Source organism: Lissotriton helveticus, chromosome 6 (genome assembly GCF_964261635.1).
Source record: "Lissotriton helveticus chromosome 6, aLisHel1.1, whole genome shotgun sequence".
In the NCBI taxonomy this organism is placed as follows: Eukaryota; Metazoa; Chordata; class Amphibia; order Caudata; family Salamandridae; genus Lissotriton; species Lissotriton helveticus.
The window spans coordinates 1,945,995,341-1,946,019,072 of NC_136067.1; the positions used below are offsets into that span (position 1 = coordinate 1,945,995,341).

Here is a 23,732-nt window from a genome sequence, read left to right on the forward strand (position 1 = left end):
ATGCAGGACTTTTTACATAGCACAGTTTCCTTACAAACTTCCGCATTTCTGAATGGTGTACTACTAACATCCTCAAGTGATGAAAAAGACTTTTACAAACTTTTCTTGAAAGACAAACCAGAGAATGCCCATATTTCTAAGTATATTTTCTTACATTACATGGATCTAGTCCTTGTAACAACTTAATCTTCTGTTTAATACTTTTCTGTGTATATTCCCGTAGCACATTTTGCATTATATCAATAGATTCCTGTTGAATACTTGTGGACGTTTCCCTTGCACTTCTGCAGCTATTAACTCTTCTGCACTTTTACCAACCATTTCCTCTATTGGAAGAGGACAACCATCCTGAACTTCGTAGCAACGAACTCCAGTATCAACTGCAAATGGTAAACTATTTTTCTGGAAGTAACTTTCCTCATTAAAAAAAGGCTCACTAGTAGAAGTATGTTTCCAATGTCCACTAAAGATTTTGCAAAAGTTGGTTCTGTTCACAAGTCTCTTTTTTGTACTTTTGTCTTTCAAGACTTTTGACTATTTTATCCAACAGTTTGATTCTCTTTAAAATCAGAATGAATAACTTCTGTTTTACATTGAAAGCAGTATCCACTATACTTTCAATACGCTGCTTTTCTTTGAATTGCAACACTTTCCTTTTATATTTGCAGCTGTTTTCATTAAATTCTGAATCACTCTAGATCGAAAAAGTCTCCGTCGGATTTCTTGAAATTGCTTTTGTGTCCGAGTAACAAATACTGTTTCTTTATCATGTTTCCTTTTCCTGGTATTTGAAATTGAAATCTGCTTCACCTTACTTGAAAAATTCTTCTTTTTGCTTTGGGTGATGTTTTTTTCATTAAATGTCCATAATATTTTTTTTACAAATTGTCTAGTACTTTTACCAGAACAAACTGTTTCTGTACTACTCACATTTTTCTCTAATTGAAGATCTTTCCTTTTGGCCAAATATATATTTTTCTTCTCTTTTCTTTTCTTCCAAATTTTAATCCAAACAAAACAATTTTCTGAAAAACAAAAAATAGATGAAACTATTTTTTACATCTGTTCACTATATTAAAATAATAACATACAATTACAAAACTTTTACTAACGACTTCCAGACCCAGTGCTGCAACGTGATGGAGCACGACAGGGGAGCAAAAGGATGACAAGTACTGCCATAGAACATACAGCAATTATTTATTTAATTATTTACATACACCTTTACAATTTATATGTAACTGCACAACCTCGTACTTTTTACCTCTCCACTGCACCCCACCACCCCACAGCACTCTCTCTGCAACCCTCTGCAGACAACTTTATAGATAGTATTTTTAAAAATTGTTATCTATGTACTTAGGATGATATTATCAACCAAACGGCACACACAAAAATTACCATAATTAGCCTAAATATTTTATCTACAACTTCCCAAACATAACACTGCACCCAGGGCTTTATTTTTGGGGGCCTCGAAACGGGTCTTTATGAAGCTCTATTTTTGGGCCTCGCAAAGGTAGTTCGTTTTTTTTTTTATTGAACTGCAGTGAGAGTGTGACATTGCTCACTACTGAGAAGTGCAGACATAATGCCAGGTGAGTCATATTGTAGGAGAAGGGAAATCCTTTAAAGAGAGCCATTTTCTCCCAGGAGTTCCCTTTTCTTTTTGCAACGCAGGAGCAAAATCATTATGGGGTGATTAGCAGACCAGGCACTCAAAGCCCATTGCCCCGGACTCTCTGAGACAGCTTCCCGGGCGCACACACAGAGCCGTACCCGAGTACTTCACAGGTCTTCAAAAGATCATTTTCTTGTAAATGAGACTCAGTTCTTTTTCATCCCTTTTTACAGCCCCTACATCCCCACTCTACCTATTGCTGAAAGAATTAGGCTCCCCCGAAATTACGCTCTGGTTTTGCCTCTGCAGACGACCACAAACAGGCAACTCCAGCACGACCCTGCTCTGACCTTACACAGTACCTTGTTTTAGTGCTACGAAAACACACGCTTTGCCTGGCTAACTTAGTTCTCACACCCCCTCTTTAATATGAAGATAAAGCTTTGTAGTTCCTTTTATATTCCTATACTGTGCTTCACATGGAAATATAGAACTGCAGGTTCTCACCACCCCAAATTAGCTCTCTGGTATACTCTAAAAAAAAAGAAGTACAGGTATTCAGTATCTGTGAGTCACGACCACTTTAAAGCAGTGTTCCTATATACAACTGGACAAAACGTTATGTTTCTAAATTAACGTCTTACACTGAAAAGCTCCTTTACATTTCTTTAGCTAAATGAACCTTTGTTTAAAACACCACCAGAGAAGGGTCGTGAACTATGCTCCACGAAGAGCAACACAAAGCGTTGTTGTTCTTTATAAAAAACATCTGCCTGTCAATGCTTATCGCCAGCCTTTTCGACTCCTTAAGAGGCTGGGTGGATGAGTATAATACGGCGTATTTATGATCGGTTGCGGAGGGTGCACAGAAATAAGGACGGATAGTTGAATAAAGGGTGAGTGGATGCATGGCCAGATGAATGAATGGATAGGTAGATGGATGGACGTATCAATGTATGGATGGAAGGATAAATGAATGCATGGACCAGTACTTAGGATAGACGGGTGGGCTGATAGATGCTTAGAATTGGTTCAGGGACAGATGTATCATTGGATATATAGGCTTATGGCTGCATGGATGGCACAGTGTTTACCATAGGCGAGTGGGCTGATAGATGCTTAAGATAAGTGCAGGAACAGATGTATGTATGTATATAATTAGGGATGTATGCATCAATTAAAAGATGGTTCGATGGTGCAGTGCTTAGGATGGATGGATGCTAGGCTTTAATTGGGCCGGGTCTGACGGCCGGCAGTTATTTTCAGGGAGCCTCCAAAAGGGTCTCTATCGGGCTCTATTTTCGGCCCTGCAGTGACAGCATGCACATCGATGTATGCATGATGATTTTGCTCACTACTGAGAACTGGAGACATCATGCTAGGTGAGCCAGGTTGTAGAAGGAATCGAAATCCTTTAAAGCATGTTTTTTCTGAATGTAGGAGAAATGGAGGCGATTTTCTAAAGCACACAATGATACTTATCTTGATTTAGACCACGCCCCTACTTGCATAGCCCACACCCCTTTAAGAGATTTCCCCCCCCCTTTTAGAGCACCCCCAGTTTATTTTTTTCCCACTTAAAACCCTGACTACACCATGGTAACAAAGAAATAGTCTAAGCTTCAATTGAAATCTACAATGGCACCAACTTTCATAATTTGCCATCAACGCTGGCAACCTTCTACCACAGTGCAAGAGTGTCTATCAGCACGAAGATTTGTTATCCACAGAAATGTTGTGTGATTTGTGTAGCTGTCTGCTGGAACACTCATCACCAAAAGGTATTAAAACATGGGAATTTGCCAGAAAAACATATACCACACCATAAAGCCATTCATAAATTGGCCCATTGCCACTACACCACCCTCTTCTCATCCTTCCTTAACCTTACAAAATCAAAGAAAGAGCCCCAGCAAACCTAGTAGAGCCACTATAGCATTACAGGAACTTAATTTCAACAACTGTCTGCCGGAACGCTCATCAGCAAAGCGTAATAAAACATCAAAATTTGCGGGTAAAACATATACCATGCCGTAGGGCACTTCATAAGTGCTCCCAGTGGTAATACATCACTTTTAGTACTTCAACATCAGCACGTTACTAAATTCTGTTTTTTAATCAACAACATACCCATAGCCCCCCCACCCACGCCCTTGGTTAATCATACAAAATCAAACAGAAACCCCCACCATTCCTAGTAGCACCACTATACCCATACACAGGGTATATTTTAACAGGTATCTGCTGGAACACTCATCACCAAAAAGTAGTGAAGCATGCAAATCGGCGGGTAAAACATAAACCATCCCATAGCACGCTTTATAAATGGGCCATGTGGCACTACATTACCTTTAATAGCTACACATATCCACATTACAAATGTCCGTGTTATAATCAGGAACATACCCACCTCCCCCACCCCCACCCCTGCCCTTGCTTAACCTTACAAAATCAAACAACGAGCCCCAGCACTCCCGTTACCGCCACTATAGCCATAAATATAGCCATACGCTCATCAGCAAAACATATTGAAACATGCAAATTTGTGGGTTAAACATATACCATGCCATAGGGAGCTTTATAAATGTTCCCAGTGGTACTACATCACCTTCAGTAGCTCGACATCTGCACGTTACTAAATTCTGTGTTTTAATCACCAACATACTGACCTTCCCCACACCCACCCGCGCCCTTGCTTAACCGTATGAAATTAAACAGAAACACCCACCATTCTCAGTAGCGCACCTATACCCATAGACAGGGTTATTTTAAGAGGTGTCCACCGGAACACATATCAGCAAAAAGTATTCAAACAGCCAAATTTGCGGGTAAAACATAAAACATTCCATAGCACGGTTTATAAATGGGCCCAGTGGAACTACACAACCTTTACTAGATAGACATCTATATGTTACTAAAGTTATTTAAACACTCTGTAGAGTGTATAGCAGGGGATGGGGAGAGTAAACAAAGTTGTAATACCCAAACTTTTGATATACCATCCCTTTACTGTATTTATATAAAAAAAATTAAATGGATTGAAAAAATTGACGAGTATCTCAAAAGGGATGGTGAAGCTGAGGACTGGTAAAACCCAGACCTTTTTAACATCTACGTATATCCAATAGTATCACTTATAATCACATGTACTTTACTAATGTCAACAAAGTCATACAGAAAATATACCGCACATTTTCATTTCTTTTTTATCTCACACATTTATAAAACATCTCTTCTGAAGAAGCACTCCCCAACCACTTCTATTTCATAAGAACACACAATCAATAATACGTTTACTACCATATATTTGAGTATATCTACCTTTTTATTATTCACTAGTCAGAAACTACTAAAACTATTAACTATACACAAATGCAAACCAGAAACCATATTCATATTATATCTCAACCTATGATCAAATGATTCAAACTGTGCGTACATATTAAAAGGAACATATCACTTTTACTATCTCCATCTCCTCTCCATGTAATCTCCAAACACTGTAGACGGCCTCAGAGTACAACAACCTACCTCAACTTACATTCAAATCTACTTCTCAGTGTCAAAAATGAGACCACAACCTGCCCACATAACATTTCTGGGTTTTGTTTTATCGCTTTTAGCTTAATAACACATACTTCTCTTAACCCCCACCCCACTATTTCCACAAAAAGTATAATTTTTCAAACGTGGGACATTTTGTTTATCTTGCCCAAATACATTAGCAAACCCAAATTAACGCGTTACCTCATTTTCAAAACCATACAGTCCTTTAAAGATGACAAACTACACTTCTTCTTTGTGAAAAATTCCTAAACTTATATAAAGTACATATTTAACAACAGGTCAAACTTTATGCATATTTTATAACCAATATAAAACACCAAACTTTACTAACACTGTATTATTTTGAAAAAAAATACTTTCAAACTTAAAAACATCACCTCAAATACTTAATCACTACTACAGAACACATAACACACCTTGTTCATTTCTACCTCACCTTTGTAGTTGGTATGCAGATTGCAAATATCTCACACGCATGGAATTATTTCTTTGACACACACAACATGTAAAGCACCGCTTTCATCAAGAATGGAACCAGTAATGGCACATTTTCTCTGTCGCTCCACACTTAAATACATGTAAAGAACAAATCAGAATACTTCTTTCCTTCAACGACATTGCAAAACGTATCTCCATTGGTTAATTTTGAATAGCTACTTAATATTCCACGCCATATACAGTTCAGAAGTTCAACTTATTTTATCACCACACTTTCTGGAACATTCTACAACACCTGCAGGTTAAACGTTCATCGATTGTTTTCTTAACCTAACGATATAGTTTTGCAACATTTTATCGAAAATTTAACGGCACGTGCATGTTAAAAGTTCACAATAGGGGTCAGTAGTTCATCAGCTTTATCCCCAACACCAGCAGTACCTCAGCTTATGCCTCCAGCGCCATCAGAGTCAGTGCATTCCACTTTACGAATACCGAATTCATTTGATACGCATAAATTCACCTTCGCACTCCCTGTATAACACCCCCTAGCACCATACACAAGTTACAATGTTTGAAACAAAAGTTCCTCTGAGTAGGTATAACTACATGCTGACGCTACAGCAGCCAGAGCACATGACTTCACAGCATATGACACACAGTTTGGGCTCACGCTTTCATCCCCGAGTCCGGCAGCAGCTCAGCTTAGCAGCATAAGACTCTAGACAGTACCTCACATATTTTACGTACCCCAGGACTTTCAGACCAGTAGGGGTCAGTAGTTCGTCCTAGTAGGTATAAACACATGCTGACACTACTTCAACAGGTAGTACAGCAGCCACGGCACATGACTTCACAGGTTAAGTTACACAATTTGGGCTCACGCTTTAATTCCCGAGTCCCGCACCAGCTCTCCTTACCAGCATCAGACTCTACGCAATACCTCACTAAACTTCTGTTGCATAGCACTTTCACACCGGTAGGGATGAAAACTTTGCTTTGCACCCCCTCAATAGCAAACCCTAAACACCCCACAGAGGTTACAGTGCTCCTCCCTCCCTCTTTCCTACTTTTTCGCCCTTATTTCCCCTTACTCGCTTGCCAACACTTCCTAGTTGAAAACGCTCACAGCGCTCGTAGCCAATAAGCAGCAAGCTCGTGCTCGTAACGCCTCAGTCAATCAGATGGCAGAATTCCCAAATATTGATATCTGTAAATTTCAATATTTCTCAAAAACTACTGAATGCATTTACACCAACTAAACAAAAGCGTGCTTTCTAGACCAAGACCCTTCTCCCTGCCAAATTTGAGGTAATTCCGTTCTCCCGTTCGACCTGTAGCCTTGTCTAAAGTTTCCTATGGAAATTACCATGGAGACAACACGTTTTGGGTCCCCCCTTTCTTCTCAGCCCCCCTTGACGAATCACCCCCAAAAGTTCAACATAGGAGCTGATATGACCAAAAATTTGTTTTGAAAATGTCATGAAGATTCATCAAACGACACCAAAGTTATAAGCAAAACAAAACATTTTCTTCCCATGGAAACTAGGTCCTAACTATAACTAACTACTGGCGACAGCCAGTAGGTAATATATATATATATATATATATATTTCCACTCGAAAATGATGTACTCCAGCACTCCGCTCGTTAGAGTAAATGAAATTTATTCAGCACTGTTAAAGCCTACGCGTTTCGAACCAGAATGGTTCCTTGTCACGGCAGTTTTACACAGTTGTCCTACTTTCCTTTCTATTATTTATAGTGTACAATGATTCAAAGTGCATTGTGGGATATGCAGTTTTGTGCAGAATAAAGTGGTGTCTTTACCGAACATAGTTGTCATAGTCTCATATCTTGCATGCAGCATTACAAAAGGGCATCTCCGTTTTTCTCATGTCTGCATTGCTATGCAATTATTATTATGTTCTAAGTGGCGGCTGAGTGCCAGAAAAATCAGAAAAACTTACACCTAATCCCACTATATGCAGTAACTGTGGCAACTAAGCAGTGTTGTTATTGCTGCACTTATAAAACAAAAATTATTGTAATTTAATTTAAGGCTATTCAGTTAAGCACTACATCCAATTGTGCTCGCAATTGTCCATATCTAGGGCTAAGTGCCCTTGCCACTGCTTATCTAGAGGTCGTCACAGCCTTCCTGATGGAATCACACAATTATACAAACATTAACAATTTATTCGGTCCATAGTCAATTCTTATCCATCAGTGATGTTCATCTTGGTTGTATGTTGCAGTTTCAATGTGACACATGAAACTGTATTGTAATTGTCATCAAAATGTTTATTAATGCAAATATCTACAGGTGAAAATAAAGTTCTTCATCAGCGTTCAATCCTGTGGGAATTTTTGTTCTGAATCGCATAATTAATTTGGACTCTAATCTTCGTAGTTTGAGTTTCCTGTTTCCGCCCCTTTCATGTTGCTGGATCATTGCCAGACCAAAAAATTGGATGTCTTGCCATGTTTTGTTTATATGATTCGTAAGGTGTTTTGCCATAGCATATGTAAAGTCTCCATTTTGTATAGCACGTATGTGCTTCAAGATTCTTTTCTTTAGGGGGCATGTGGTGCTTCCAATATACCTCTTGCCACAGTAACATTGAAGCATATAAACTACAAAGCTGGTTTCACAGGTTATGTGTTCTCTCACCGTAAATACTTTGCCTCCAGGTTCTTTTATAGTCTTGGTGTTTTTTCCTATTTTGCAAGCCTTGCATATGGTGCATTTTACAAAACCCATTTTCTGTTCCGTTAGCCAATTGTGTGGTTTTTTGTTTTCAAAATGGCTATGTACTAACTGATCAGAGAGGTTTGGTGCTCTCCTATAGGTTATTAGAGGTCGTTCTCCCACATCTTTTTCTATATCCGGATCTTTCTGGATCAGATGCCAGTACTTGCTCAGTATTTTGTGAATTTTGTAACTTTCTTTGCTGTATGTCATGATCATCCTTGGTGGTTCAGTTTTGTTTTTTGTCTCATTTTCATTTGGTTTCTCGGACTTCAATAGTAGAGTTTCAGCTCTTGTTTTATTTCTGGCTTTTGCTTCTCCTGTCTGGATGTCTCGGTATTTATATCCACGTTGAATGAATCTTAGCTTGGTTTCATCAAAATTCTTTTCCATTTCCAATCGTCTGAACAGTTTCTCCTTATTCTTAGGAGTTCTCCATACGGAATACTCTTTTTCAATTTCTACGGGTGGAAACTGCGCCCATGCAGTATACTGTTTGTGGCTGTTTCTTTTCGATGTGTTGTCTGTAATTGATTATTGCTTACATACACTTTGGTGTCCAGGAATTCCACCTCTTTGTTACTGATAGTGTATGTGAATTTTAGACCCACTGTATTGGTATTCAGCTCATCAAAAAAAATTAGAAAATCAGATCTTGATCCTCTCCATAATAAAAAAAGATCATCAATGAAGCGCAGCCATAGTGCTACATTAGCCATATGATGGTCGTTTTCCTCTCTCCAAGCTATGCTCCTCTCCCACCACCCCATCATGAGGTTAGCATAGCTTGGAGAGAAGGAAACTCCCATGGCGGTTCCGCACTTCTGCATGTATACCTTTTTGTCAAAAAGGAACACATTGTTGTAGAGACATAATTTGATCATTTCAATCAGCATCTTTGAATGTTCACGTTCTTTGATTGATCGTTGCTGCAAGAAATGTTGTACCGCTCTTAAACCTGTTTCATGTTCTATCGAGGTGTATAAAGAGATGACATCTATTGTCACTAATAGATATGTCGGTTGCCATTCAGTATTCATTAAAATGCGCAAAAAATCCCCTGTATCTTTGGTATATGACGTCAAGGTTGGCACTATCGGGGATAGAAAATGGTCAACATACAGATATTTTCATACAGGCTGCCACAACTGGAGATAATAGGTCTTCCGGGAGGTTTGTTGTGTGTCTTATGGACCTTTGGAAGGAAGTATATGGTAGGCGTAATTGGATGCTCTACCATAAGGAACTTCCTTTCTTCCTCTGTAATTAGTCCTGCATTTTTCCATTCATTCAGTTTAGTTCCAAGTTCTGACTTGTAAGTTAGTGTTGGGTCTCTCGATAGGCATTCGTAATTTTTAACATTCCCCAATTGACGCATTGCTTCTTCAATGTAATCTGATTTCTCCATGATTACTATATTCCCGCCTTTGTCGGCTGGTTTTATCTCAATTGTCACGTTGTCTCTCAGGGTTTGTATGGCCAGGCGTTCTTGTTTGTTCAAATTTTCTCTGTTATTATTTTCAGTTTGTTTCATTTTATCCAGGTCTCCCAGCACTAGTTCATAAAAAGTATCTATTTTGTTACCTGGGTTCATTATTGGACAGAACTTGGACTTGGCCTTGAACTCAGTGGCTCCCCTTTTACCTGTGATTACATCCATTTCTGTTAACATTTGCGCGTCTGTCAATTGTGTGGTGGTTGTTTCATTGGCTAGCTCATAAGCTGTGCGCAGACATGGCATTTCCTCAATGTTCAATTCACTTATTGGTTCATTTAATTCTAGTTCTTTTTGGTTGGAGATCATTGCTGTCTGTCTCGGGAGCTTCGTGAAGTGTTTTCGAAGTTTCAGTTTCCTTATATATTTGTAGAGGTCAATTTTAGTATCTACGATATTTTGGTGTACTTCGGGGCAAAATGATAAGCCTTTATTTAGGAGTTTTTTCTCACTATCTGTTGGTGTATATCTTGAGAGGTTAATTATCAGATCTGGAGATGTTTTGTCAGCGGATTTCTTGTTGTTTATTTTCGGAATCATTTCCTTTTCCTCAAATTGTATCCGCTTGCTTTTGTTCCTTCCTCTCCTTGTTTTGCGTTTTGGCCTTTTGATTGATAGGCACATCTTGTCAATGGTCTTCTATGATAGCCCCTGTTTCTTGGTTTTCCTCGTGGTGCCTGTTGTTCCTGATACAACAATGTCAGTTCGTCTAAAAAAGAGAACCTAGTTATGTTCTTATTCACTCTTTGTTCTCCATCACTGGCCTCTGATTCCACCTCACTCCCAGACAACGTGGTTGTTAAGTCTACCGAGGATTTCCATTCCTGCTTGAAGACATCGTATTTTTTAGCAAATGTCAAAATGGTGCCAAATTTGTAGTCGTCTTCATCTCTATGAAATTTTCTTTGTTTTCTCAGTTGTACTTCCTCTTCGTGTTTGTCCAAATTTTTCTCCATATCATTGCGCAGTTTTTTTAGAGTTCCACTGTCTTCTTTCAGGGCTAATATCTGATTTTCTATTTCCCTTATTTTGTCGTGGAATTCTTCTACATCTTTTCTTGCGTACTTTATAATGATTAACATCATATTACGCGAGCATGCCATATTGTTTACTCCCCATTCTTCCAACATTTCCGGTTTGGTGTCCGGATGATTTGGAAGTGTGAAAATACGCAAACCTCTTGGGACCATTTTATGCTCAATGTACTTTTCAAGAGTGATGATCTCCCATGATCTGGATATCTCCTTGCGCATCACCTTTTCTAATTGCGCAAATAATTGTTTCACCGTGGTTGGGGTGGGTTGTAGTTCTTTCCTTGGTTCCTCCCTCCGATCTTGTCTAGTGGTTCCCTTTTGGAATAAGCTTTCTGCAGCTGTTGCTCTTTTAGCTGCACGTTCTTCCATACTGAATGCTTTGTAGATATTAATTGTTTCTAAAATTTAGCGAATTGTTAATGCTCAGGAACAAGCGTGATGTATGTTAGTTGAGGATTTTACTAGGATTCCTCGTTCAGGGATTCCGTTTAGAACAGTGCTGGTGAATTTCTAACAAGCGAGGTCACTTTAACAAACAAATGTATTTCGTTCGTTGCTGTGTTCAGTCTCTGCGTGAGTTAATTAATATTTATATATATGATTTTACTAAAATGAAATACTCTTGGCTAATGTCAGACCTTAATAAACCAGCATTGCCAAACACAATGGGCCTGGCATTGGCCATCAGATTTTTGGCATAGTCAAGGCTTGTTTAGTTTTACCATGGTTTTTCCAAACCTTTATTGTTTAGTTGGAAGACCCTCATCTAGCTAAAAAAAACATTGGCTAGAAGTGAAATTATTTTTCCGTTTTAAAAAGCAGATATCACCATAGTGGTCCCTTGGATTTAGAACAAATACTTTGTGTATGGATGTGCTCCTTGTGAAAGGGCATAATGCCATCAATAACTGTTGGATGGTGGATTATTATTATGTTATGTTATGTTAACAATTTCTTGGAGAGCGCATGTACACCCAGAGGTTTCATGGCACTAATACTAGCAGATGCCGAGCCCAGCAGGAGTTACACGTGGGTCTGTGTGAATAGCCAAGTTTTGAGCAATCGCCTAAAAGTTAGGAGATTGTTACAGGAACGGATTTCCAAAGGGAGGGAGTTCCAGAATCTGGAAGCTAAAGTCGCGAACCTGCGTCCACTCTGGCGTTGAAGTTTAAAAGGGGGGGTGGCCAGAAGATGGAGGTTGGCAGACCGGAGGTTGCGAGAAGAAGTGTACCTCGGCAGAAGGTTGTTAATGAACTGGGGGCTGCAACCATGGAGGGACTTACAAATGATACAGGCAGTTTTAAAAGCAACTTGTTGGGGGATAGGAAGCCAGTGAAGTTTTTTTAGCAAAGGTCGGGCTGATTGCCAACGTGGTTTCTAGTGGATCGATCTGGCGGCCTGATTTTGGACCAATTGGAGACGTTTGCTGAGAAAAAGTGGAAGGCCTAAATAGATGGAATTGGCATAGTCCAAGTGCGATAGTGCTAAAGCTATCACCACCTGGATCAAGGCTGAATAAGTTAGCATCCGTCTGATCTTTCTGATCTTACGGAGCGGAAAGAAACATGAGGACACCACTGTGCCTACTTGAGTTTTTAAGGAGAGGTCCTTGTCAATGATTACCCCCAAGCTCTTTACTGAGGGGGATGGGATAGGTGGAGGGCCGAGTCCTGGAGGCCAATAGTGTGGGCCCCAGAACGTTTGACTATTGCCGTTAAGGACTAACTCGGTCTTACCGGGATTCAGCTTCAGATGGTTAAGATCCATCCAATGACGGATATGAAGCTTAGTGCCCTGGAACTCCGGGATGGATTCAGGGGAGTTATCTATTGTGAAGATCAGTTGAAGATCATCGGCATAATTAAACGTAATGGCCTTGAATGCTTTCAGGGACTGAATCAAAGGAACCAAATATAGATTAAACAATAGGGGGGACAGTGAGGAACCCTGAGGGACCCCACAGGAAGTGTGGAGTTTGGGAGCAGTGAAAGGGGCCAAGCGGACCGCTTGAGTGCAGTCACTAAGGAAGGACCTGATCCAGCTGTAAGCTGACTCGCAGATGCCGGCCTGTTTGACACGGTATAATAAGATGGTATGATCGACCATGTCAAACACGGCCGAGAGGTCCAGAAAGACCAGGGCCTGTGGGGTTCCTTTATCTGCATTACCTCGAAGGGCATCCATGACTGCAGTGATGACCGTCTCGGTGGAATGGGCAGGATGAAACCCAGCTTGATGAGGGTCTAGGTAGTTGGACTGCTCTATAAAGTTGGAGAGATGAGTGGTTACGTGCGCTTCAAGGACTTTAGCCAGATAGGGAAGAAGGGAAATAGGCCTGTAGTTAGAGAGAATTAGGGGGTCTGCTCCCGGCTTTTTCAGAAGGGGGACAACCACTGCCTCCTTAAAGGGGAAACATCCTTTACAACGCAACTTTTACCACGCAGTGCCTTTACGACGCAACTTTTACAACGCAAACCATTACAACGCATTGCGCTGGGGATGGCTCTAGGATAGGGAATAGGTTTAATTTACTATCCAACACCTTCCCTACTATCCACGGGGACTGGAGTTGGAATAGTAAATTAAACTATTCACTATCCAGCGCCCCAAAGCACTATGCGTTGTAAAGGCATGCGTTGTAAAAACCGCGTTGTAAAGGCATGCGTGGTAAAAGCATGCGTTGTAATGTCATACATCCCCTTAAAGGCTTTAGGAACCCTGCCCTGGGACAAGGATTCATTAAGAAGAGGGTCAAGATGGGAGATGAGAGGACCGAAAAGATTTCCTTTAAAATGTACGGGGGCAGCAGTCCCTAGGGGAGCCGGATTTTACCCTGGTCAGTAAGGCCTGTAGAGAGTGTGCGTCTAAGGGTGGAAAGTGGTCGAAGGTGCAGGTGCTAGGTATAAGCACCGGGGGATCCGACTTGAAATCGGTAACTGGGATACTGGCTTTAATGGTGGTGATTTTATCTAGGAAATATTTGTTGAGGGGGTTGCACAGATGTTGGGTGACCACGGGTTTAGGGAGGGTTCTCTTGGTGTTACATAGCTTGTTGACGATTGCGAAGATATCTTTGGATTTATTTTTCTATTTTTCCATTATTTCCGAGAAGTAGGTGGCTTTAGCTAAGATGATGGCTTTTTTATAGTCTGCTCGTGCGGCCAAATATAGAAATTTGGCGTCCTGGTCATAGGCCCGTCTCCATTTCCGCTCTTTTTGGTGCATGTCTAAATTTTGCGCCCTCAAATCATGGGAGAACCACTTCTGGGCTTCCAAACGATGGGCGGTTTTAAGTTTTTGGAGGGAGGCATGTGTGTTACTTGCTGCTAGCAGCCAGTCCGAAATATTGGCCTCAGCCAGATCTACATCCAAATTGTCTGCAGGAGTAGAAATATCCAGGCTGTCCAGGAAAGCTTGTTTATCAAGGGTGCTCCATTTTCTGATAACACCCCCTTCAATTACCGGGGACTTGCTACAGGTAGGGATAGAGATGTTAAAATTAATTAGGAAATAATCGGACCATATACAAAGAGATATGATAGGTGAGGAGACGGTAAGGTTAGTGCTCCACACTTGGTCCAGAGTGTGTCCCTTGACATGGGTAGCGGAGACGATATGGTGACTGAAATTAAGTTCAGAGAGGAGTTTCATTAATTCACTGGCATGGGGGCCGCCAGAGTCATCGTTGCACCAATAATTAAGGTCACCAAAGTAGGAGTATTTTTGCATAGTCCGTGACCACAGTTGCCAGCTGATCACACAATGCAAGAGGAAATGAGGACATGTATTGGGGGGTCTGTATATTAAGACACAGATTAATGGGCCAGCCTTAGAGTCAAGTTTAATAATCAGATTATCTGATGCAGGGAGGTTTAAGGGTGATATGGAGGTGAAGACATGGTTTTTGTCAATGATGGCCGCCACTCCCCCTCCCATCTTTCCTGGGGCTTGGTCAACATGCAGAATATAATAAGTGTCTGGGAGGGCTGCCAGGATGTCCGGGGAGGGGTCAGCGTTAAGCCATGTTTCAGTAATAAAAAGGATGTCAGGTTTGTCTGATAAGAGGAAAAGAAAGATGTCTAATTGATGTTTAACTAGGGAGCGAGTATTGAGGTAGGAAATGCATAACCTTGAGTCTCTAACCTGCACCAGGGTGGGCCTCTGACTATAGCGATGGGCGGTAGGCAGGGGTCGTAGATGTGTATTCTGCTTCTGAACAATGCCTAGATGTTTGAGGCGAGCGTAAGTGACGGGGCAAAGCGGAAGGTCTACCTGATGTAGCCTTCTTAGGTCCTCCGAGGAGTAGGTAGCCGTTCGGCAGGGGGACTGGCCCCCGGGCCCAGCCTGGCGCGGACGGGCACAGACAGGCTTGCCTTTGGTGTGCCTTTGGCGGACCAGCGGCGCGTCCGCTGCACGTCCGGGCTGGTAGGATCATTTTATCCATGTGAGGGCAGGTGGTGCCAAGACAACTAGTCCTCCACCCAAAATTCTCCCCCAAGATGGCGGCTCAAGTGATGAGCAGCGTTCCTTCCTGATCTCCCCGACAGCCCCTAATTGGCTGAGGGTATGAGATGCGTGTTAGTGCAAGTGAGTGAAGAGAGTGCGGTAGGTTTAAAAACAGACACAATTAAAAATGAACAGCTTAGCTCCTGTTCCCGGCTTTCCACCTCAGGAATGGCAATCTGCTTGGTATGCGCGTGCGCACGAGCGCTGTTTTTATCCTTGTGAGGGCAGGTGGTGCCAAGACAACTAGTCCTTCACCCCAAATTCTCCCCCAAGATGGCGGCACAAGTGATGAGCAGCGTTCCTTCCTGCTCTCCCCGATAGCGCCTAATCGGCTGAGGGTATGAGATGCGTGTTAGTTCAAGTGAGTGAAGAGAGTGCGGTAGGTTTAAAAACACACACAATTAAAAATGAACAGCTTAGCTCCTATTCCCGGCTTTCCGCCTCAGGAATGGCAATCTGCTTGGGATACGTTTGCACATAACACTAGCAAAATGCCACCAACACAATATAAGGCTCAGTCAAGATCTCAATAAATTATTCTCTTGCTCAGCCCTTGGTAGCTGGCAGCGAGTAGGCAGGCTTAACTTGGAAACCAGTTGTGTAAAGCATTTAAAAACACAAATATAATAAATAACTAAGACACAACATACAATAAATATCCAACACCAATTTATAAAGATAGGATATATTTGTATCTTTACAATAACACCAAAATGACAAATATCCAATGTAGGGAACCGGAGGTATGAATTTCTAAATAATAAGCACTTTCTAGTGTTTAAAAACACAATAGTGCCAGATTGTGGCATCTGGTCACGCTTGACTGGGACAAAGTCAAAGTTTGAGGCAGACCGCAATGGAGCCCTGGTCGAATACACTAAGTGGGAGGCCTCAGTCAAACTTTTACCTTCGCACTTAGAAACTTTTCTGGAGAATTTTCTCTCGATGTCGAGCAGGCCGGATTCACAGCTGCTTCATCAGTTTGGTTCAGTGGGAGCCGCTGGTCAACTCCTGGAAGTCTTGAGCTCCAGAGCTTTCAGCTGAACAAACCTGAAATCCAGGCCGGCTCGCGGTTCAACGTAGTCGTCTTGACTCTCGATGTTGGGTCGTTCACCTTCTGGAGCAGCTCAATTTTAACCTGTTGCTTTCAGGTGTTCCACTCCTCTTTTGGAAGAAATTCAAAGTCCTTAGGGCTGTAGTTCCTTAGTGTCTAGCCGGTGCAGTCATTCAGAGTGCAGTTCTATTGGTGCTTTCTCTAACGTGTAGCATATTATTTTCCCTTAAAGCACTGTACTGTAAAGTTCAAGATCGAAATACTTTCTCCTTGGGGTTAAGATGTGGTTAAGCCAACCCACTGGTGTGGCTCATTTCCCTTAACACTCCCAATCAGGACCTCCAAAAATTCCTTTCCTGGGGCTACCATTGATCTGGAAGTTATAGAAAGAGGGGATAGGCCTGGCATGCATCCTCACTGTCCTGCTCTCTTTGAAGAACAGTTATTTACCCAGCCCCTTCCTGCCCTGCTCTTTGCAGCTGCAGCTCTCCCCCCACCAGATATCCTTTGTCTACATGCAGGCCACGTATCAGCTCATCAGGTAAATTTGGTAAAGCCTGTCATGGGCTGGCCAATCAGGAGAGGCTGCTAGAAGGCTGGATTTTAGCTAACAGAGAAGAAGGGTGTATAACTTTTCTGCACTCGTTATGATAAATTCACAAATGGCAAGTTGAATTTATCATTACTCATCATTTAAGTAGGTGTGGGCAGAGAACTCTGCTCCGCTGGCGGAGCTTGGAGATTTTCACATACTCCGCGTTCCGCTGGGAACGTGAAGTTTATGCAAAACTCTGAAAAATAAAAATTAAGGTAAAAAACACCCTTACCTTTATCGTGGTTTCCCCGGGCTGCCCACCTCCTCCTCGCCGTGGTCTCTCCTGCAGAATTCCCTACGTCAGACAGACGTCATGGAATGACTGCGCATGCATACGCAGTCATACCCACGACATACGGGTTTCAGTTTGCAAAAGAGACCACAGCGAGGCGGAGGAGGGCAGCCCAGAGACGCCACGATAAAGGTAAATGTGTTTAATTGTTACCTTAATTTTTTTTATTTTAAAATATTTATTGAAGGGGGTGGAGGAGCAGAGCGGAGCGGAGTTTATGCCCAACTCCGTGGAACTCCGCGTAGAGAAACTACGCCAGCTCCGCCGGGGCCTACTTTTAAGTCCTTGAAATATTATTTTAGCTCAATCATGTTAATAGTTACACTTTATTACAGTATTCCCACGTTAGCCTATGGAGCTAAAAAGATACAATGGGGAAAATCAAAATTGGTGGTTTTCCCCTCACCAGGGCATATAAAACATCTTTTAAAATGTTGCTGCTTATTTTTACATGTGACCCTACCCTGAGGGCACCTCTGGTAGACCTTAGGGGTGACATAAATGTCAAATAAGGTAGTTTAATACTTAGGAGGTACCGTTAAATCCAAAGTCAAATTTGCATAGAATTTCAATTTAAAAGGAGCTTTCAAAGCTGGCCTGACTTTTAAAATTACTGCAGGCAACACAGCAGTGTACACTTGAGTGTATTAAATCTGCTGGGCCTCTAAATCTACATGCCCTGCCATATACTACGGACTTACAGGTAGGTTGTCAGTACCCATTGTAATTAAACCTAATTAGCATATATCTTTTATCAGAGCACTGACCCTGGGTCTTGTTAGCAGAACCCAGGGCACTGTCAGTATTAATTACCACCGGTATCGGTCAAAATAAATGGGTTAGATCAGTGCCAAAAGGATTACTTTCACACACATAGGGCCTGATTCTGATCCAGTTAGGAAAACATTCCCACCTAGGGCCGATTACGATTTGTTCCTTCCAAATTAGATCGGGAACATGCCTTCCAGACCGAGGGCCAGATTAGTATGCGGTTAGGAACATAGGCTTCCATAGAAGTCAATCAGAGTCCAACCAAAACGTATCTGGAAGCATCGGGATGCATCATACTCGGCCGGTCGTACTCTCCTGATCCGAGTCGGTCGGAAACCATTTCCAAACCGATTAGATCGGGAAGATTTCCTAACTGCATCAGAATCAGGCCCTAAGAATTAAGCTACGCAGTGGCTGGAGTGGGCTGAACCACTGCCTCATACATTATGATGTAGTTAGTGGAAGATGTGGGTGACACAATAACAGACTAATGGATAAAAAGGGATGTAGAAAAATCCCTCTAAGTAAACATATAAATAAAACATTTTTAAAATGTAAATTGCTTTTTTTTTTTTACATAGGTATTGCTAAACTTAATTGTTAAAAAAGCTGCCGGGCCCTTATCAATCTCAGAATAAAAACTGTCTAAAAGTAAAAGTAAGTGTTTTGTCTTTAAGAGCACATACTGCCATAGTAGTCTTAAGATAACTACTTTGTGTGTGTGTGTGTACTCCTTCTGAGAGGCAGAATACCATTGCTCACAGTGAAGCAAGCCAGTGGCTGAAGTGTTCTGAACCACTGCCCCGTACCGTGGCTATAGTGGGCAGAAGAAAAATGTGAATGGCACAATAGCAGATCAATAGATGATGAGGACTAGATGAAAGGCCTTTTAAGTAAGCATATTATACATATCATTTTATTGCAATCAAAAGGTCAGACCTAAAATAAAAGAAGCATTGACAAAACCAATAAGTCAGTCCTTGGATGCCTGCCTTTTGGCTTTAGCAATGCTAATTTTGTTCTGTCATAGTTATTGCAAACCTTCATTGTTGGGGAAGCTGCCAGCCGTCATCAATCTTCTAAAAAAGAAAAAAAAACAGGCTAAAAGTCATTGAGTGAAGCTACTTGGTGTGTCGATTTGCTCCTTGTGAAAGGGCCGAATTGTGTCACTCACAGTGAAGTTATGCAGTGGCTGACTTGGGCTCACCCATTGGCCCTCGCTGTATGCTGTAATAGATGGAAGAAAAATGTGAATGACACAACAACAGACCAATGGGTGGAGAGGTCTGACTGAAAGAGGGCGGAAATTACACTATTAATTAGATTTTATTAAAATCAAAAGGTATTTTCTAATGCCTCACTTAAAAATGTCCTTCCGGGAAAGTAAAAGGAGATGCAGCTTCTGGTGTCATCTTATGGTATTAACCATGGTAACCGGCGTGTCATTAATAAATAGTGCAACTTTGCGTTAAAATCTACATATAAACCTTTAAAGCACAAGTACGGGCCCAAAGCACAGGCCATGGGAATAATGACACAGGGGAAGCTCCTCTGTTGGAGCGGTGGAGCGTCGCCCCACTTAAATGCCTCCAAGCCACGCGATTTTAAAAAAATGGTAATTCATTACCATTTGATTTTTCAGCCTGCTGTCCCAAACAGAGAGTCGGGAAAGGGCTGTGCTTAGTGTGAGCAGCAGCAAAAAGGAGGGTGGGCTGTATGTGCACTTTTCAAAGTGCACTTGTCCCTTAGGCTGGCTGTGATAGACAGCCAGACATGCACACTTTGAAACCTCAAAACCCAGATGTCTTGAGACAGTTGGGTTAGAGCAAGTGCAGGCTGCCAGAGCACTGTGGAGCGCCGAGACAGGCCGAGACAGGCCGGTGAGAGCAGTGCCATGATTGGTCAAGGGAGTTGCTGGGACCTGCACTACAGTTATGACGAGATCTGGAGTGAGGAGGTCCTGTAGAGAGATACATTTATTTTTTAACATATTTGAATTATATTTGTGTGCGCCCATTTATTTTTATACATTTGTAAAAAAAAATGTGCACGTCTGTGCCCTCCCCCACCTCCCTGTAGATGCCAGCCACCACTGTAATGACACCTCTGCCCCCTCCCACTTCAGGATATCAACAATAAACATGTATCAAGTGAATGAACGTTTATTCTCATATTTCATGGCCTTTCTGACATTCAGCTTGGAATTTAACATGCAGTGAGTATACTAGCCTTCGGAACAGCTCCTTGATGCTCTGACTAACACCTGGTTGTAACATGTGGTGGCAGGGTGATCGGTACACATTTGTTTCTAGCTGGTTTATGTTCTAATTAGATGTCAGAGTACAGTCATTATTGTAAAAGAAGACTGCTTCACACAGGTGACTGCAGTGTTGGAAATTTGGTGCTGTATGCCAGTGTTCATTATAAATTAAATGAACTGGCCTCTGATCTGACCATTTGTGTACACTTTTTATTGGACTGTTCACACATGCACATTTTCCATACATTAGCTTGGAGGGGTTTTTGATTAAACATTTTATGAATCAGAAAAGTCCATCCATCAATGGTGTGCTGTTCCACAGTAATATGCACTGACACACCCAAAGTTCTACACGAGTTCTAAAACTTTGGGGGCGTATTCACAATGAAGGGGCGGAGTGTGGTGTTAGCCTTCATGGCTTAACGTCACGCTACGCCACTTCTGAAACACAGGGCTGCACCATATTTACAACAATATGGTTCAGCCTATGTTTCTCCCTAAATTTAGGAGCCTAGCGCCAACGCAGGCACCCTTGCACCATTGTGCATGGGTGTCTGCATTGAGGGGTAGATTGATTATGTGCAGGGAGGTGTCCCTTCCTGCACATAATCAATCTTTAAATGGTGTTTTGACACTTCTATGTGTGCTGCTTAAAGCAGCACACATAGAAGTTACATCATGTCATTTTTTTTCAATGAATGTTTATGTGCAGGAAGGGACAAATTCCTGCACATAAACAATCAATGGGCTTTTGCTGTTTCTATGTGTGCGGCACAACGCAGCACACATAGAAACAGCAAAAACAAGGAGAGATGAAAATGTTTCCTCGTTTTGCCTGTTTAAGACCAGGTTTTCTCTGGTCTTACTTTTGCCGCTGCCTCCTATTTACGCTTTCCTTGTAAATAGGGGGCAGCGTCAAAATCAATGGGTGTTGCAGTGGAACGGCCACCACAACACCCATTGCCCTCCCCTTTCATGCTACATACAGCGTGAAAGGGGGCCTTATTTACAAGGCAGCGTTAAGTCATGTTAAGTGGCTTAGAGCTGCCTTGTAAATAAGGCGGAGCACACATCGCCAAAGGAACATCACAAAAAGTTGTTCCTGTGGTGACAGGGGCTTGTAAATATGCCCCTTTGTTCTTTAAACCCGATCATATCTATTTTTATATTGTATTTTGGTGTGCTTCTAATGAAATACAGAATATAGGGCCATTATTAACTGGTAAAACACATTGCAATACTAAGCACTTGTTCTTAGGGTTTTTATTTTAAGTCAATTTGGCTTACATTTTTTTGACGAAAGAACAGGTCAAAGTTAGTCCATAAGAGAAATAAATAAAGAGCATCCCGTTTGTATACCTGGGTGTAATGGCCAACCGCTGCCCCTTCTCGTGCCGCACCAGTGCCGTACTTGAAATCCTTGGCCTCGTCGAACCACACTTGGATACAACCGCCCCACGACAAAGATATTCCGCCTGCCTTAGCGAGGTTCTCCCCACAGATGGAAGCTGAAAACAAGACAATGTTCATCAAAAGCACGCAAGGTTTACCTCTGCTACCACCAGTGTACATTTCCATTCATAATCTGGAGTGAATTTAATGTATACAATGCATTGTTCAACATAGGTGCCGTAGTTGAAGCCTTAGAGAAACGGGGAGGGGCGGCCATATAGGGCTGAATCATGACTCTTAGGGGTAGGGATTCATACGTCACAGCCTGTGCCTTCTCGCAATCACCTGAAAGCTTGGACTGTGTTTCTACATTTTCCTGACCTCTGTGCATTTCAATTTACTTTCTGTGTGGCTTCTTTTGTTTTTAGCTTTGGTGCAGCCAAGTACCTTTTGTCAAGAACAGAGGAGAGGTTGAGGTCACTTCACTGGATCGCTTTTTGGGTCTGGGTGCATTTTTGTGTCAGTCTGCTGAAGCTCTTAACAGTCTCTTCAGATTCTGACACCTCGATGCTCTTTGCAACTGCTTGTTTTATGAGAAACTTTGTAGTTTCTTGCCTGCTATCTGATGCTTCCCCCCTGCATGTGCTGGGATGGAGTGCTACCAACCCTCTGAGGAAGGCATGTCCCAAACCCTTGCATGGCTCCTGTTGCTGCTCATGTGAGCCGGGATGCAAGACTGGCAGAAGAACGCATGGGAGCAGTGTGGGCAAAATGCCATGGATGGATGGATGGATGGATGGATGGATGGATGGATGGATGGATGGATGGATAGTTAGATAAACTTTATTGTGTCAAGTTATTTAAAACCATAACAATATTTTTTATAAAAAGCCAATACCACTGCTCTAAAATCATAGGACAACATAATCAATCAATACCACAAGCAGCTCTCAACTCCCAAGCGAACCTAGTCCACTAAAGTGCCAAGTGCAGACAAAATTCAGACAAAATAGTCAATAAAATGATTTTGTTGTTAGTAAGGTGCAATGAGGCGATTCGTAAAAAAGGAGCACTATTTATTTTGGTTAAGGACAACTAATCAAATCAAAAGCTGGAGAAACCACAACCGCCCCACCGGTTCTACTTTATGAAATAGCCAGTGCAATGGGATCACAGACAAAGTGCAGGTGATGCTCTAAAAGCAACATACTAGTCAGTAGTTTAGAAATGAACAAATACACATGCAAAAAGTCAAAAAGGCCAAATATGGTCCAGCAAAAAGAAATGGGAAGTCACCAACAGTATGACAGTTAAAAACGGTATCAGACGATAAGTTCAGTAGCTTCAGAGCTTCTCTAAAAGATTTCACACACAGAGCGGATAGGTAGGTTAGACAAATCACTAGTGCAGCTTCTTCCACCACTACAACCAGGGCTGGAATGGGAAACCACGCGGAGGGCTGGGGTGTGTGTGGGGGGTGGGGAGTGAGCAAGTGTACACTGCTGCTTTTGTTTCTGGGGCCAATATTTCAGCACCACTGCAAAACCGCCCCCAGTAACAAAACCCACCGCTACAAAAATGGCCCTCACCTTTCCAGCCTTCCGGTGAAATGCCTGACGCCCATTATGGCAAGTCCGGACCCGACTAACCAGTTTTGGAGTCATATTTCAGCCACTCGGTCAGTCTCTCCACTGCCAGATGGGCCACCTTGAAAGGACCAGTGTGGGCTGTGGCGGGACCAAAAAAAAACAAACACTCAATGTCGGTTGCTCCCTATTTCTCAATGGGGGTGGCAGTGCTGGTCAAATAAATAAAAAATAAACATACTCTTACCTTCTTCTCCAGCACCGATCTCTGCTCCCAGATCTGCAGTTGTTCCCATGAGCACATGCTCCCAGCTCCCCACACAATCCCAACGCTTCTCTCATGCTATTACTCACAGCAAGAGAGAAGTG

At 42.0% G+C, this 23,732-nt stretch overlaps 1 protein-coding gene across 1 annotated transcript in view; it reads right to left on the reverse strand.

The window, feature by feature from the left end:
* LOC144763913 (cysteine-rich secretory protein 2-like) overlaps positions 1–23,732 on the reverse strand; it is a 387,595-nt gene that overhangs the window by 83,566 nt on the left and 280,297 nt on the right. Inside the window, exon 5 of the mRNA XM_078649947.1 lies at positions 21,745–21,893. Within this exon, the coding sequence (XP_078506073.1) occupies positions 21,745–21,893 (149 nt within the window). The remainder of the gene's footprint in view (positions 1–21,744; positions 21,894–23,732) is intronic.